The following is a 17761-nucleotide window of genomic DNA, read 5'->3' as shown; positions in this document are numbered from 1 at the left end:
TTTGTAGATGTAAGTTTACGGCATTAACCCCTTTCTCCTCCCCACTTCACACGAATAACAAGAAATCAGTGTGACAACTGAGCAACAGCCCGAGGCAGTGTGTTTGATTATGCAGTGTGTGTGTGTGTGTGTGTGTGTCTTGTGACAGAGCTGACATTCTGGAGAAATGAGAGAGTAGTCAGCTGTTGTCAGAATGCCACATAGAAGAGGATTTTGCAGAAAAAGGAAGAAGGAGCCCTCGTTGCACTTTTACATGTTAGTGTCAGAATTAGTGAAGCTACAGTAGGTTGTCAACATGGATCTCTGGCACAGCGTCGCTGAGTTGTACTGACCTGTTTATTGTTTTATTATAAATGCAATTAAAACGGCAAAATCAGATGGAATCAAAAAGTTACTTCTGGGTCATTCAAATGTGTGTGCGTGTGTGTGCGTGTGCATGTGTGTGTGCGTGTGTATGTGATGCCTGCCACCCTGTGGCCTGTCCCCTCAATGGGACATCTGTCAAGCAGAGACACAGTGTCAACCTTCACTGAAGCTCAGCCAACCACAGAATGCACTCACACTTATAATATACTCACACTCAAAATAACATACGTATATATATATATATATATATATATATATATATATATACACACACATATGTATATATATATATATATATATATATATATATATATATATACATATATAAACATGTTGGTACATGTCCCTCACTCAGTATTTTCTTAATGCATCTTCATTTTATTTGCCTGGCTTTTTTCCTCATCCACGTATGAACCCTTTCCCAGCCTCCACCTCCTCTCCTCCACATCCTCTCCATTGCTCCCTCCCACATCCTCTCTGACAGTTTGTGACACTCCCTCCCTGGGGCAGCCATCAGTTCAGATGAGCATCATATGTGACAGAGCAGCTTTGTCTTTTTAAGCCATTAGCAGTCCCTCTCCTCCCACACCGCCATCATTCCTCTCCGTTTAGCTTTCATGCAGGATCTTTGTGTTAGTGAGTCCACACTGAGTCCACGTCGTGCTGCTGTAATGGAGCGTGTATCCGCTTACATCTAAAACACGATCTGGACTCGGATGAAGAATTGATGAGTGTAAATGTGTGACAGCACTGATGGAATTCATGTTCAGTCTCCTTAATGAACTGGTGTTGTATTTACAGGTACTTGTAATCAGTCTGTGCTGTGGTACACTTACAGGTAGGCAGGATTTAATAAGATTTTCCAGTTGGAGATTTGTTTGGCAGTTTACCTCCCTCTCCATAGGCCAGTGTAATTCTCCCTGCTCTGCACTCCCCCACAGTAAACTGTCAAGCCTAATACAGGCAGGAATGTCCAGTCACCTGCTCCTAAAATGCAACAGCCCTGTGCTACACTAACCTAATATAGACCTGCACAACACCAGCAGGTTGGATAACACTATTATTGCTCATTGCATATATTTAAACACACACCTCAGTGTGCCTAAGCTCAGCTGTTAGGCCACAGTCCTACAGCCTGGAAACTAATATCAATCGTTGTAATTATTTCACGTGATAACTCTAATAAAATATATGTAGTATAATATAATATATAATGTGTCGCCAAGTGTACACCGCTGAAGCAGATATGATCACCAAAAGAAAGTGGAGCCAAAATTCCCAGTTCAGCAGGATGTGACGACTTTCAGTGTTTTGGAGGTGTGTTTGGCAATGTGTCGTCTGCTGGTACGAGGCTTTCCACACTTACAGCACACTGTAGGTAGATGTGATGTAAAATGAAGGCAAATATCACGCAGCACGGACAAAAGAGACTGAAAGAAAGAAGAGTGGTTGCATTTCAAGCATGTTAGCCGTAACCTCTTAAGTGCTCAGCTGTCGAACTCATGTGCATCTGTGACAGAGTTCGGATCAAGCTGTGAAATTATATTCTGCTGGCAGACAACACACAACACAGTCGGCCTAACTCTTGTTTGCTGATGATAAACCGTAAATGATGATAACACTTCCACATGCATTTGTCCAGTCGTGATCGATGCTTTGATCATTTTCACAGATCTCAGGAACAATGTCACGACATGTGACGCTACTGATGTAACAAAGCACATAAAAAGCAGACTGAATAGCATTGGGTGGAAGCTCTAATCATAATCTCAAGGAGGAAATGTCAGTCCCAAAGAGAAAAAGACTTCTTTTAACGACTGTTCAGCTTTCAAAGCCCATCAGTCCGCAGCTCCAGCCTGAATAAAGTCTGACAGCAGAGGCACACACGCTTCATTTTGCCTGCAACACTCCGATGAGACTGGAAGCAGGTTAATGTAACATTAGCCAGGTTTGTGTTTCGTGATCCACACAAATTGCTCTTAACTCAAAACAGACCTAAACAGACAGGGAAACACAACTGTATACTCAGGTGTGTGCTGAAGCTTCCCTGTGCTGCATAAATATTTGTGTTGTGATTTCCAGCCTGAGCTCCGAGGACACAATAGAGCTCAGGTAACATAGTTTGTTATTGTTTGAGCTGCTTTCACACATGCGCTGCATCTGTGAACATTACTAGATATCACTACTACATCCTGCATTCTGCAGATGCTTCTTTGAACATGGCGGAGAGTCAGTATGTGTAAATGGGTCTGATAGCTGTTAGTCCACACAGCACTTCAACAATGAAAAACATAAAACATGGAGCCGAAGGAAGGTGACTCCAGACTTTCTGAGCATACGAGATCCAACAGCCAGCAGATGTTTCCTCTCCTCACCAACCTCTTATCCCACCTTCTGTCGCCTGCCTATACTGTACATAGTCTGCTCGGTGGGCATTCTCTCACAATGGGCCTGCTGAGTGCATGAGAGCTGTACCGGGCCTCTTCTCCAGTGGAGGGACACTGATGAGACTGAGTTTTGTGCTGTAGGTTTAAGGTCTTCTGGGCTTTTTTTTGTATTTGTTTTCGTGTGAATGTGTGAGTCATCTAATAGTCCATCATGACTCTCTTTGACGGATACGGAGCCCAGATCATGTGACCTCTCATACAGACTGAAAGCCCTCATCATGCCAAGCATGCGTGCCCATAATAGCTTAGCATTCAGAACACACACAGGTTTGCGCAGATAGTCTTCTTAGGACATGGCTTTGACTTCCACTCAACTTGGACAGCGGAAACAAAGCATCATCATCCCTAACCTGAACCACCACCAAGTTAAAGTTACAAATCTGAGCTCTAAACTTTCTCCAGTTTCTCAGGAATTAGGTTCTACCTTGTCAGGACCAGCTTTTGGTCTCCATGAGGACTAGATGTCCTAAAAATGTCATAGATTATGCCAGAAAAGGTCTTAAAGGAGTATAAATAGAGGAAATACACACAGGTTTGTGCAGCTATTCTTTATAGGACACTGCACTGACTTCAATTCAATTGCAATTATCATGCATGTAGAGTAGATCGACAGGAAGGTTTTGGGGGTTTTTTCTTCCATTAGTCATCGTACCTGGTCCCTTTTAAGTACCCGCGAGTGTCGCCACATGAAGACTCATGAGCGCAACGTCTGACACAATGTATTGCTCATAGATGACAGGTTGGTGCAGGTTCATCATCTGCATCCACAGTACAAATATCCCGGCAATAGATGAGATGTGCATCCTTCAGAGATAAGTTTTACAGTACAGTACAGCATGTTTACATTTTTCATGCGCTAACTTTTTTAAGTCTTGATTATTTTGTATTTTACAGCAGGATAAAACGATGGGGTTAATATTCAAAAATCAGGACAGAGTACTGGCTGAAAAGATAGAGTTTGTTTTTTTAAATTACTACTGCAGCCATAGAAATTCCTTGAATTATTTTTTTTTGTTTCAACCCGTATTTTGCACATGTAAATTATCAAAGATATAGAAAAATACATGAGGACTTAGAAGTGAAATGCTACATTTCTAATTCCTTCTCGTCTTAAACTCACCACAATTCAAATCTTAACCCTAAACTTAACCAGTTCTTCAGAAATTAAGTTCTGCCTCATTGGGACCAGGTTTTGGTCTCCATGAGGACTACTGTTTTGACAAGATCAGTGTTTATGCCAGAAAAGGTCATAAAGATGTAACAAACACACACACGTACACCACAGTAATACCACAGACACCAAGTTTACACTAGTAACCCATGTTTATACTGGAGGTGAGACAGCCCAATCCAAGATGATAACTCTGGTACACCTAAGTGAAACTGAAGTGTGTTTGTCTATCTGTGTGTGTGTGTGTGTGATGACCCTCCAGTCCCTACCACCAGCCCACCTGGCCTTATTTAGAAGAGCTGTACGGAGGCTGAAGCAGCAGCAGCACGCCGAGGACACCCAGTGTAACAGAATGTATGTGGCTGATCACTGTGCTCATTGCCCCCCACTTTGAGTTGTACCTAGACTAGAAAGACTAGAACTATAGTCCACTGCCTGGCTGTCATTTTGTCATGGCAGCACGACAACGACAAACCATGAGTTATTATATAAAACATCATTTAACAGACGAGGTTTATTCATTTTCTGTTTGGAATTCCACAATCTGTCGCACAGTTAAGTCTTTTAAGCCTTCCTTAGCGTTCATCAACACCGATGAGTGTTACACAATGACTTCCTTAACACTTGAAAGTATCATCAAGCAGATTAAGACAACAATAGCCCCATTAGCATTAGTGTTATCATGGAAAGTGCTCATCAGATGGGAGATGAGTGACCCACAGGGCCTATGTGCTCCCGTGCTAAAACCTTGAACAGCGTCGTTAAGAAGACAAGAGCATTGTCTTTGAAAGGATTTGTGTAAAGTTTACAAAAAAATCCTTTCAAATTGTTGTGCTTGCAAAGATGAATCCATCCAACTGAGAGTGTATGTCAGAGTCAGAGACTCACTTGACCTACTCCTTTGGCCCAAGTATCAAATGATGCACTGAAAACACTTGCTGCATTCCAAAAAGGTGAGATATTTTCATCTCGGTGTCCAGAAAAACAGACGCACCGTAATGGATCCATGTAGTAGTTGTGTTGCTCTCATTTGTGTGCACATGACAAACTCATCTGTATAGAAAACAATGTATTTGTTCAGACAAAAGACTGCATGTGTATAGCTTGTAAAAACTATTGGGGACTGTGTTATGTGGACTTAAAGTCATAAACAGCTGCAGACAAAAGACTAAAAGTTGTTGTTTGAGGAGTTGTGGAGTTGAATGTTGTGCTGCGTACATGTATCCATGGAGACAGACCAAGATAAGAGTTGGTTCTCAATGTGACTGACCTGCTATGGCATGGTTGGTAGACTCTTGAGGGGAAGAGACTTGGCCGTAGGAAACAGACCATTGGGACGACCCCTAATGACCTGAACAGCTAAGGTTTAAGTGAAGTGAAGACACATTGTTATGTGTTTGTGTTTGTGACTGTGACTGTGACTGCCACAATCAAACAACCTTTACCTGACTTCAATCCAAGATTGAGACTGTGAACAAGCTAACCATGAACATTCCCCATGTCTTTTCTTTTTTTTTGGTTATAGGCACTTGAGTTGGCCTTCCTGACTCTGTGGGAGGACGGCTGTTGTTTTAACAAAACCAGTGGCGTTTACCTCAGAGCTGAATGAGGCGCCTCACCTTGAGACAGCATACTTGAGGTTTTGAATGGCACAGCTTTGTTTTACTTTGGTTCGAGCTGGGGTTGTTTTGTAGTGGTTGGCCTGCCTGAGAAAATGGCATCGTGGAGCCACAAGGGCAGACTCTGTGACGGCAGGTCTGCACTCTTTGAGGATGCCTGTGGCAGCTTCACGCTGCTCGCCAGACTCTGAGGTCCCAATGAGATATGTGATGTACAGACCAAGTGAGAGAAGTGCAGACTGTCTTGATGAGTCAACCTGTCAAGCACAATAACAGCAGACCTCAGAATAAGTGCTCAGATTACTAACATTAGGAGCAAAGAGACAAATGATTTGGACATTCCAGACATACCACCTCAGGGCTCCACACTGCGACCAACATTTTACATCTACTCGCCCTTGTGCAACTAAATGTTCGAGCAGGCTACAAATACCGATTAACGTGCACTGGGCAGCATCTGTAACTTTCGGTACTTTTCAGTGACGCTAACTTTTTTGGATACTTGTTATTTATTTTTTTTTTTTTATTTATTTATTTGCACCATAAAAAAAAACGACAATTACAAAAAACAGAAATTAAAGAAGAATAGTAAGTGCAGGAGAGGTTAAAAAACCCTACATGGGCTTATAAGAAGCACCTCCCCAAGAAATATACACATTCAAAGGATAAATCAACAACAACAACAATAGGAGAAAGCAACAACAAATAACAACAAAAAAGGAAGCAATACAAGTGCCATTTTATAGCAGACACTCAAAGAAGTCAGAAATAAAAACATGGGTATGTATAAATATAAAATGATTGTATTTAACTGAGTGTATAAGCATGTAAAGAGATAATGATCCAATGACAAATATACTGGAAATATACTGGAAAAGAAACTATTAGGAACTTTGATTTAACAGGTAAGCTTTCAGTCTTAACTTAAAAGTATTGAGGGATGAAGATAATTTAACAACATGAAGATGGGAATTCCAAAGTATGGAGCCTCTGTGAGCAAAAGAAAACTGAGTATGAGTAGTGCGGCAAAAAGGGGGATGAAGTTTATCAGTCTGTCTGGTGTTATAAGAATGGACCTGAGAGTTAACTGTAAAGAATTCATGAAAGGATTTGGGCAGCAAGTGGGAAAGTTGAATATATTTATAAGTAAATACACATGATTGAAGTATATTAATATCGTAGACTGACATTATCTGAAGATTCTTAAACAGAGGGGCAGATGGAGACAAATAATTAGAGAAGGTGGCTAATCTAACAAATTTCTTTTGCGCGATTAATAATTTCTGTAAATTAGAAGGATAAGTGCTAGCCCAAACGATATTACCGTAACTGAGATGTGGATGAATTAAGCTATAATACAGTATATTTAAAACTTCCTGAGATATGAAATCACGAATTTTTCTGATGATACCAATGGATTTCAACACTTTATTATTAACAAGTTTAATATGTTCGGACCATGACAACCTCTCATCAATTAATACCCCTAAAAATTTGGTGGAGGAAACCTGGATTATATCATTATCCCCAATAGTGATTTTAGCGCTGGATTTACAATATTTTTTATTTTTTCCCGTAAATATAATAAAATTTGTTTTTTTTACATTTAATGTCAACTTATTTATCTGGAACCATTCAGAAAATTTAATAATGCCAGAATTGGCTTCACCAATTAAAGAATCAAAGTGACTGTGAGTCAAAATCAGATTAGTATCATCAGCAAAAAGTATTGGTAGCATCGTGGAAGAAACAGTTGCAAGGTCATTAATGTAAACAAGGAACAATAACGGACCAAGAATGGAACCCTGGGGGACACCATATGTCAACTGGGCTCTGGAAGAAGTACAACCATTGACATAAACAAACTGTTCTCGGTTTGAAACATAATTAACAAGCCAAATATATGAAATATCATGAAAACCATAACGATGTAACTTAGAAAGTAAAATAGTGTGGTCAACAGAATCAAAGGCTTTCGATAAATCTAAAAAAATACCCAAAGCATATTTATTGTTATTTATGGCTGTATAGATTTTTTCAACCAGCTGTAAGAGGGCCATATCTGTAGAATGATTTTCCCGGAAACCATATTGGTGCTCGTGTAAAATGCTGTGTTTATTTAAATGAGATAAGATTCTTTTTTGTACCAGTTTTTCTAAAATTTTTGAAAAACATGGCAAAATAGAAATTGGTCGATAGTTATTAAATGATCTTGTATCCCCAGTTTTATGAAGTGGGATAACTTTAGCAATTTTTAGATCTTTAGGCACACATCCCGTCTGCAACGATAGGTTGAAAATATATGTTAATGGTTCAACAATAGATGAAGACACAGATTTAATCAATGAAGCACAGATATCGTCATGGCCCGAAGCAGATGTTTTCAGTCTGCCAATGATTTCCATCACCTCTGCTATGTCTGTATTTTCAAACTGTAAAAGAGGGGGGAAGTTACCCTTTATGTAATCCAATGGATTTCTGTTAGAAGGTTTAATGTTCTTTGACAAAGAGGAACCCACTTGTGCAAAGAAATTATTAAATTCACAAGAAATTACATAAGGATCAGTAAATGTTACACCACCTTCATTGAACTCTGAAGGATGAGAAACAGAAGACTTTTGTTTATTCATAAGTTGATTGATAACCTTCCAAGTAGACCTGATATCAGTGGAATATTCTTTGAGTTTGTTACTGAAATATATTTTTTTGGCTATTCGAATTAAATGATTATATTTGTTTCTATATGTTTTGTACTTTTTTGAATTCAGAGGTGTAGGATTGGTAAGAAACCTCTTATATAACTTATTTTTGGTTGTTGAGGATTTGTGAAGGCCGGACGTATACCAGGGTTTTTTATTCAGTACAGCAAGGTTCTTTTTTAATTGTACCAGTGGAAAGCATAAATGAAATGCAGAATTAAAGGTTGTCACAAAAGTCTGATAAGCAGACTCAGCATCTGTATGTTTGTAAACATTATCCCATGAAATGTCATCAATCAACTTTTTGAACCGTTCGGTATTTTGCCGATTAAATAATCGACGTACATTACCGGAATTTGTACCAACAGGGCCAGTCTTGTCAGAGATAGAGAAATGAAAAATAGGAAAATGATCTGAGATATCAGTGAAAAGGATGCCTGATTTAGTTGTATTATTCACAGAGTTAGTAAAGATATTGTCAATTAGGGTGGCAGATGATTTTGTCACTCTTGTTGGCTTGTTAATAAGAGGATAAAAAGAACAGGAAAACAAAATATTAAGAAAGTCTGAAGTCCGAGCCTGAGTTTCACATTTGAATAAATCAAGGTTAAAGTCCCCCAGTAGAAAACATAGTCTCCTTTCCGTATTTATCATTTCTAATATTGACCCAAGCGTATCATTAAAACTTACAGAGTCTGTATCAGGGGGCCTGTAAACACATCCAATGATAACATTTCTGCCACTAAAAAATGAACAAGAGGTAATTTCTATAAACAGGGCTTCCACATCAATGTTTTTCAATTCATGGGCCAGATCTTCTCTAACACAGAATTGTAGGCTGGTATGAACATAAATTGACACACCACCCCCAGTTCTCCGTGGTCTACAACAGTGAACTGCCTTATATTGTTCAAATGACAACGTGACAACATTGTTCAAATGACTGTTCAAATGACAACGTGATGCTGAAAAACAACAACTACTCTCAAAGGAACTCAAAGACATAAAGTTAACCTGCCTGTCCACTAGAAACAGGGCGACCGTGGCATCACTTCGCAGCCCTCTCTGAGCTCTCAGCACCGACCCAGGTCTTGGATCGCTCTGCACGAGTCATTTTCTTGGCAGTCGCGTCTTTTCATTTGCGACCAACACCTGTCGTTGGCACCTTTTCTGCCGTAACGTGTCTCATTGAATGTTTAGCAAGCTAGCATAAGCTCTGGCTTTGTCTTCTGAGCATGTGTGTGGGGGGGGGGCAAATGGCAGTTTGATTGATGCATCACAATCAAATGATTTCATTTGGGCCATTCAGTATGATTGGATGTTTTTTTTTACACGCCTGTCTCTTCCATAGGTGACTGACATTTGACATTTTTGTGACAATGCATTCATTAGTTGGTTACAATCAGGGTGTGAAAAGGATTTTAAGCAGTGCAGTTAAAATGATCTCACACCTGACCTTTGATATAAACTGCTCTGCATGGAGGCTGCGTTGGACTGCCATGTAAACACAGCACTGGGGGGCAGGGGGGCAATGATGCCGTAGCACGTTGAATTACAAACTCAGCACGTGGAAAAAGAAGAAGAAGAAGAAATGGAAAAACAATACAGAACCAGCTAACATGGAGACAAAATGGAGAGAAGGCAGGGTGTATAGCAAAAATGGAGTGGGACAAAACAAAGCCCGAAAGCAGCAGCAACTTCTGACCATGTGGACATGTTTACTTTACTTCACTAACAAGCAGTCCAGGTACAGCAGTGACAACAATGTCATATTTACATCTGTTTGAAAGATCATTCAAAAACTGTGGGTGACCATTTAAAGAAAAATCTATAACGATCAACAGTTTTTTTATTTGTTTTTCCTTCGCCAAAATATGTTAAATGGGCAATCAAACAATTAAAATGTTCTTGTGAAAACAATAATCCAGTTAGTGGCTCATTTTAAGAGACACATTTTATTTTGGCGCTGTGAATTTAAAACAGCACATTGTAATGTCTGCATTTATAAGAAAATAAATATCAGTGATACAGTGAAAATGAGAGGAAATGTGAATATTTGCATTGCAAGTCAACGTATGTTGATGGAATATAGCTTCATACCAGAATATGCATATGTTGACTTGCAACGTATGCACATTCTGGTATGGTGCTATATTCCTGCACAAGGTTTTGGATCCCTTAACAGATGTCCTCATGGGTAAAGAAAGAAGATACAATGGTTATGCGTTTGTTCACAGAACATATTTATTTAGTTGTTTCCCCTTCAGAAACTCATTTATTAAAGAAATCACTCACACTGAGGGTCTCCAAGCACAGAAATAGCTCACTCCCACAGAGCTTGAGATATTACCATTCTTGTTTGGCATGCCTCGCAGTATGGAAACACAAACCAAGCAATCTGGTGTCGTACAAATTCACCATTATTCACTCAGCTCAGTCAGGCAAGAGTCAAATGGCATTAGTTTAAATATGTCTTGATTACATTTCAACAATTACTACACTGATTTGATTTGTCTTCATGTTTAGAACAGTGACAACACGTCTGTTGGGTGATCCTTACCAACAGGATAATGTTGGGGCCCATTTAACCCCCCAATCGCCCGTGCATTTGCTTGTAACTGATACAGCACGGCAGGTGTCATAACAACACACGGCTGTCCACAGCAGACATGTTTAAACATAGCTGACATTGACTGTCTGGCACGGCCTTTCAAGAGACTCTGGGAACTTTGCAAGAGGCACAGACGTGATGGTGGAGGGTTGAAATTCAAGCCACTTTGCCTCCAATATTTACATGCGACTGTGGAACTGCAGTTATTGTCAAATACAAGTGTTGAACAGGTACCAGGATGATTTACACCAGCTGACTATAATCACCAATATATTTGGGCTATTGGGCTAGCATTGTTAGCAGTATCCACTGAATATTTCCGTGTACAACCACGTGATCCATTATTTTCTCAGGTGCTCCGCAAACTTCAAACCTACAGTATGTAGCACGGCACACTTGCAGATAATCGCTCTTCACTGTCTGCACCTACTCATGCTCTCTCTCTCTCTCTCTCTCTCTCTCTCTCTCTCTCTCTCTCTCTCTCTCTCTCTCTGATGCGTAGGAGTCACAACTCCTGTTGTGTGCTAGCATGCTAGCGCTAATTAGGCCAGCTGTCCAAACACTCAGTTGGTCGGCCAATAGGGACGAGAGGCTTTGTTGATGCTAGGTGTTACATCTCCTGTTGAAACACACACTTTTGTTCCATCACCCGCCAACCATTTGGCACAGGAAGACCATCTCTCCTCTCTCTCCACACCACCCTCCAGCCTCCACCCTCTGCTCCTCCTCTCACCTCCGTTTACTGTATTCTGCAGCTCGTCTTTATATTATCCCGGTGGCCGTCGCCATCTCCTGTCGGCACACACCAGCACATTGATTTTGCCTCTACAGCTTTATAGTCTTCAATTCTTTTGGCACCGCTGGTTGCCTTTGTAACTGCTGACCTCAGCGCTGCACCTGAGTGTCCGGGGCCCCAAACAGCTTCTCTGACACGTACTACAGTACCTTCTGTTTCAGAATGAAGAGTTGCACCCTTTTGCCCTGCTGAGTGGACAATATATCATCTGGTGCAGTTGCTCTGACAAAAAAAGAGGAACAAAAGGAAGAAATAGGTGGAGAGATGGGAGGAGAGGGAAAGTACAGATGTCAATTATCCATCGATATGAATGTGATCCCAGCTTTGTGCTTCCTTTAGAACCATGTACAAAGTATGTGGGCCATCTTGAATGGCAATCATGTATGTATATCGATATATCTATAGATATACATATTATATATATATATATATATATATATATATATATATATATATATATATATATATATATAAACAATATTGTGGAGTGAGAAATAGTGTGAGGAGAGGGAAAAAGGTTGAGAATGAAATAGCTGTCCCAATAGGATTTTGCAGCTGCAGCACAGCAGCGTTGACCCTGTAAACGACTCATCAAATAACAGTGCGATTCCCTCCTCCTCCACCACCCACCTTTCATCCCTCTGCCCCCACACCTCCTTCCTAGCACCTCCCCCTCAGCCTGAACCTTGTACGTCTAACGGAGTCTGTAAAAATACCTGTTGGTTGGTAATGACCCTCACAATGTGGAGAGAGAGGGAGACAGACCTCACAGAAGTCTCCCAATTATACCTTCTCATGACAAAAGCATTAGCAGCCACTTCAGAAAAACGACAGTGAGTGGAGTTGAAGGATGAGAGAAAGAGAGATGATGACACCGATATTCTGCAAATGAATGTGGCTGATGTGTTTATGTGTGCGAATGCTGTCTAATGTGAGATAAAATAGCTGGAGAGGGAGTTTCAGTGCTGACTGGGCTGCTCTCTGTGGAACAGAGGGATGGGGAGGGAGGTGCAGAGGAAAGGAAGTGGTGTATGTGGACGTAACACAGGTGGAATTGAGAGACACAGAGACACACACACACACAGATATCTGCAGAGGACTGTCAGTCAGGAAAATCCACTTCCCGTAATAACCTTCTGTGTAGGTTTGTTGTCTCCGTGTCTCCGGGCTCCATCAGCCCATAACACAACTGACCAGGTCACACCAACTCCCACACAGCACACACATAAACCACCTCCGGCCACAATCTAATGACCTGTGTGCGTGAATCTTGTCTGTTTTCTGTGCAACATGTTGGTCAGATTTCATGTCTTTCATCAATCTTTCATCTACATCCTTTATATACATCAAGGCTTAAATGTGCACTGCGTTACATTATATTTTAATAACGCCCATTCACTCTGTCTACGCTGTTAGCGCCTCAGCTGTCCAGTTTTCTCCCACTTAAACAATGCACTTTGGGGATCAAGTTAGACTTATCTAATCTCCTGAAGTTGGCCCATCTCTATTTAAGTGGTGTTCCCTCCTACTTCAGCCATTCCCTGTAATAGTTGACATTTAGTGTATATTTAAACTCTCATGGCCTTTCACATTCAGTAGGAGTATGTACAGTATACTTCCTATTATCTCTATTAAGGATAGAAATGCTAAAAGTGTGTAGCCGCTCTGCTTGTAAGAGTAATTAAAGAGTCATTCTAACCTCTGCCTTCCATGTCCCTAACACACAGTGACTAACTACAATAATGTGGTGGAGGCCGGCTCAGAGTCAGATGACGAGGACAAGCTGCACATCGTGGAGGAGGAGGGGCCTGTGGCAGACGGAGCCGAGTGCGACAGCACCCTGCCGGATGACGAGCACCCCAGGGATCACTGCTGGGATCCAGGTAAGTCCAGAAACATACTCTTTTATACTTAAACATACTCTATTATCACCATTGTTGCAAATTCATCATGAATCATTCATTGTGAATCAAAAAGCATGTTTTTGCTGAAAAGTTTATCCAAAGTTTTCAAAGAATGAGAAAAGTAAACCAGTGAGGGATTACAGCAATCGCTTTACAAAGTAATTGTCTTTTTATTGACGGTTGGAAAGATAAGCAATGCTAGCGTTAGTAAAGTTAGTATAAGTGTATATTTTCCTTAAAAAATGTAAACTGTTTGCTCCTCATAGCCTTAACAGTATTTCCTATGCAGGTTCAGCATATATTGTGCTTTAAGTAAGTCTTCTATCTTGAGATGCAATGTTTTAACAGCAAAAACTACAGTGTGCACTTTATGTGCGTTATGAAATGGAAACTGCTCCCACCCACATCATAATACTCACTATCCTTCGTGACGATGACCTTAATAAAGTTTTTCACTGACCGCGTGGTGTGATGCAGACTGGGTTAAGAAAGTTTTTGTTGCCATCTGTACACAGGCTGCAGGCTTTGTCTCATTGTGAAGCACAGTGTGTAAGGAAACAGGTACTACACGCAGTGGATTTGTAACTAAGGCAGGAAACGCGACATTAAACAAAGACAATGCCGAAAGAGGGAGAGACCTTCAAGTTCAGAAAACAGCCCGACAACCTCAGAGCCCCGGTGAGACTTATATGGCACTGGTGGGCATTAGAGGGGCCTCAGTGAACTTCTTTTTACCTCAAACCATGTGGAAGTGACATCAGAGGCAGCTCACTTCCACAGGAAATGCTGATATCACACAGACACACACACACTTCTTCATAACAACAACTGCAGGTGCTGAAAGATGTTTCAATGCTTCCATCTGACACTTTAGTGGGTGTAACACTAACTAGCCCATATGTGATTAAATGCTTTGACATGATATTTAAGCACAGGGAGTTTTGTCCCACAGAGTTTGGCTGAATCTTGCTCAGAGATGTGTGGAAGGGAACCAGTGGTCAAGTTAACAAACGATCAATCTAATTTAGGGAGGGACTTTTTTAGAAAATTCCTCTCCAGTGATTTTACTTCAGTTTCACCTTCCCTCAGTCGGTTTCAGTTGCGGTGAGTGTAGCCACCTATTCCCCAGACGATGCTGTCATCCTCCTCACCACTCTGCAGCGGTACCTCTGTGCATAAAAGGAAAGTTGGAGGAAGAATAATGTCATTGGTTTTGGCCAGGGCCTGTGAACATTAAACACTTTAAAACAGCAAGCTGGCTCTGCTTCACAGTTATGCCTGATCAGGCATATTTGCCTTCACTCATATGCATGAGCGTGCACGTTGTGCGCACACACACACACACACACGCACACACACACCTGTCTCTATACTGTCTTGAGCTCCTCGTCTCATACATGAAACACGGCTCTGCTGTCACACTGGATGGGACTGATGAAACGTGGAGAAAGCCACGGTCGTTTAAACAAACACACTTCTCTCGTCTCTCATCCCTTCATCCCTCCCTCTGTTGGTTTCACTTCTGAGAAGAGGGAAGTCTCTGGTGCAGCCTTGAAAAATGACCACCACCCACTAATCTTCTCCTCGGCGCAGCCCTGTTTGCTTCAAATTAAAGCCCTGGCCCCCCCCTTCTCTTGAGACTGCTGCACTCCAAAACCAAACAGTGGTTTTTCAGCACTTTGCCATCTTGTGTGAGTTCTTTTCCACAAATCCTTTCTCTTTTTTTTAACACTACTCTTGTTCTGAATCATTCCTCTTGATTATATGGTATCATGGGCCCCCCGGTCGCTGTCATTACTCATTCACACCTAAATGATTATGTAGTAGCGGAGCAGCCCCGCGTTGAGGCAGTAAACTGCAGCCTGCTCTCACTCCTCTAACCAGATGACTTACTCCAGGAGATAAAGCTGACTTGGGAGGACCTCTGCTTTATATTTACTAAGTTTTCGAGCATGACTACGTCTGAGAGAATGGGCAGGGTGGAGCTGGAAAGCTCTGAAATCATGAGGCAGCGACAGACAAAGACCAGATTTAACTGCATGGAAATAGAGCCTAAGGACACAGAACGAATGAATGTCGAATGTGTTTGATGACACTTGTGCTGCGCTGCATAATCCATACTAGCACTGATGTGATGGTCCCTGGATCATGTGAGCTGCAGGACACTGGAACACCTACATTCCTGTGTGCAATATGTCATGGTGCGATGTTAAAAGTGAGCCACCCTCTGCACAGGAAAGGGAGAATCTCTAGGGACAGCACAAACGTCAAATAGCATAAATCAAGAAGTAAGGAACTCATCCTACATTTTGAATTACCACACATCTGCTATCTATTCCATCCCATCCCCTTTTCATGGGCGATAAAGCATAGCTTCTTTACTACGGACTGTGTTTGTGAAAATCCTTTATCTGTGATAAAATCGACAAATATGGTCTGGATGCACAACCACAGGAAGCAGTGGGGACAGAGGTTGTCCAGGCCAGGACAGGAAATGCATCTTGGGAGAGTGTTGTATCATGTTGCAGAAATGTAGGCTGATAATGATGAGAGAGGAGTGTGGGGAAGAGAAGAGGAGAGAGTAGGTGGTCTACTGGTTTTGTTCTAAGAGGTACTGTAGTAAGGTTATGCTACTTTTTTACACCAGCAGATTTTCTCTTGTGCAGCGGTGTATTCACACCCTTGAGTTCAGCACACTGTATGATGTTTCATGGGAACATTCTGATAACGGAGTTACCTCCAAGAGGCTGTCAACCTTTCCTACACACGGATAGGATAGACACACACACACACACACACACACACACACACACACAGAAATAAGCCAAGAAAACAACAGCTTGTCATAATTTTACACCACAGACCCTTGACTGGGACACACACTAAACAGAAATGGTCAACTTTCAGTAGCCTGGAGGTGTGTTTGGGAGTTGAAACACAGCCATGTGAGCACTTTCCTGCATGCATGCTACATATTTTACTATACTTGATCAAGAGCCATCATAACTGAGAAAAATATAAAGTAATTAAAAATAAAGAATTCCAATAGGTCCATCTAGCTTAGCCTAAGAACAGGAAAGAAATGGTTTTTAAACTTTATGCTAAGAAAACAGGCCATTAATCAAAGAGAGTGGTTTTGTTTTTGTAATCTACCTCTTTAAAAAGTACATTTTTATATAGCACTCAACTAATGAATATGCTCAGAAATCATGTGAACATGTCCAGTGTGCCGTTCCATTTTTGAATTGCTGTTCTGGTTGTGGGAAAAAGTCTATAATATGTTGCTGACCCTCCACTGTGGAATGAGAATTTGTCAATCTGACATTGTCAGCACCTGCTGTTGGTTTGTTTCAGGGCTGGAGGTTTCTATGAATGGTGTTTAATAACCATAGCAACAAATGGCTGCAGATATTGTTTTGTAGCTTTATTAAGGTGCACCAGAGGAAGCCTGAGCAGTGCTGGAATTCAGTGTGTGTATCCGTGAGTCATGAAGTGCTACACCTGTTCCCATCTCCATGGAGAATGCAGCTGGCCCCGTCTTTCAACGCCCACGATTCACAAAACACAATTCTCAAATCTCCACTCAGAAGGGAGAGCTCTCAAATCGGTCCAAAAAACATCTGCCTAGTAAATATTATCACAGGATCCTTGGTAGCCTAACTTAGCTTTTAGCTGATAGGTCACCTCTGTGTTTCTTCTCAGTAATGATACGAACATATCCTTAGAGGACTGATGCCTGTTTTAATTGAAGACACACCATTCTTGGTTCTGGGATCCACTTCAGGAAGTGCTGGCTGAGCAGGGATCATAGCCATAGGAGAAAAGGAAGCTTTCATGTATCATCAGGTTACCCTTCCCATAAGCCTGCTGATTGTTAATTAGTGCTCTTTATACTAGCTAGTCGGCCTCATGTGATGTAGAGGAATAACGTGCTCAGGTCCCACATGCAGGTTCTCATTTGCCTGAATATTAAGCACAGTCTGAAGGCCAAGCCTCTGCTGAGAGGAGTGTGCCATCTGTGTGTGTGTGTGTTTCTGCGTACATTCCTTTGAGATAGTAATCTGCCACAATATGTCAGGATAAGATCACCTAACCATCAATCCCAGTTTTAACAAATACCTCACCTAACACTGTGAATAATGGCTTGC

At 41.3% G+C, this 17761-nt stretch overlaps 1 protein-coding gene across 1 annotated transcript in view; it reads left to right on the top strand.

The window, feature by feature from the left end:
- Nucleotides 1-17761, top strand: part of zeb1b (zinc finger E-box binding homeobox 1b) — a 55896-nt gene that overhangs the window by 27022 nt on the left and 11113 nt on the right. The window contains exon 2 of the mRNA XM_058628789.1: nt 13437-13592. Coding sequence (XP_058484772.1) covers nt 13437-13592 — 156 coding nt within the window. The remainder of the gene's footprint in view (nt 1-13436; nt 13593-17761) is intronic.

The sequence above is a fragment of the Solea solea genome, chromosome 1, assembly GCF_958295425.1.
Source record: "Solea solea chromosome 1, fSolSol10.1, whole genome shotgun sequence".
Taxonomy (NCBI): domain Eukaryota; kingdom Metazoa; phylum Chordata; class Actinopteri; order Pleuronectiformes; family Soleidae; genus Solea; species Solea solea.
Note: the sequence above shows the minus strand (reverse complement) of the source record. Positions and strands in the feature narration are given on the sequence as shown.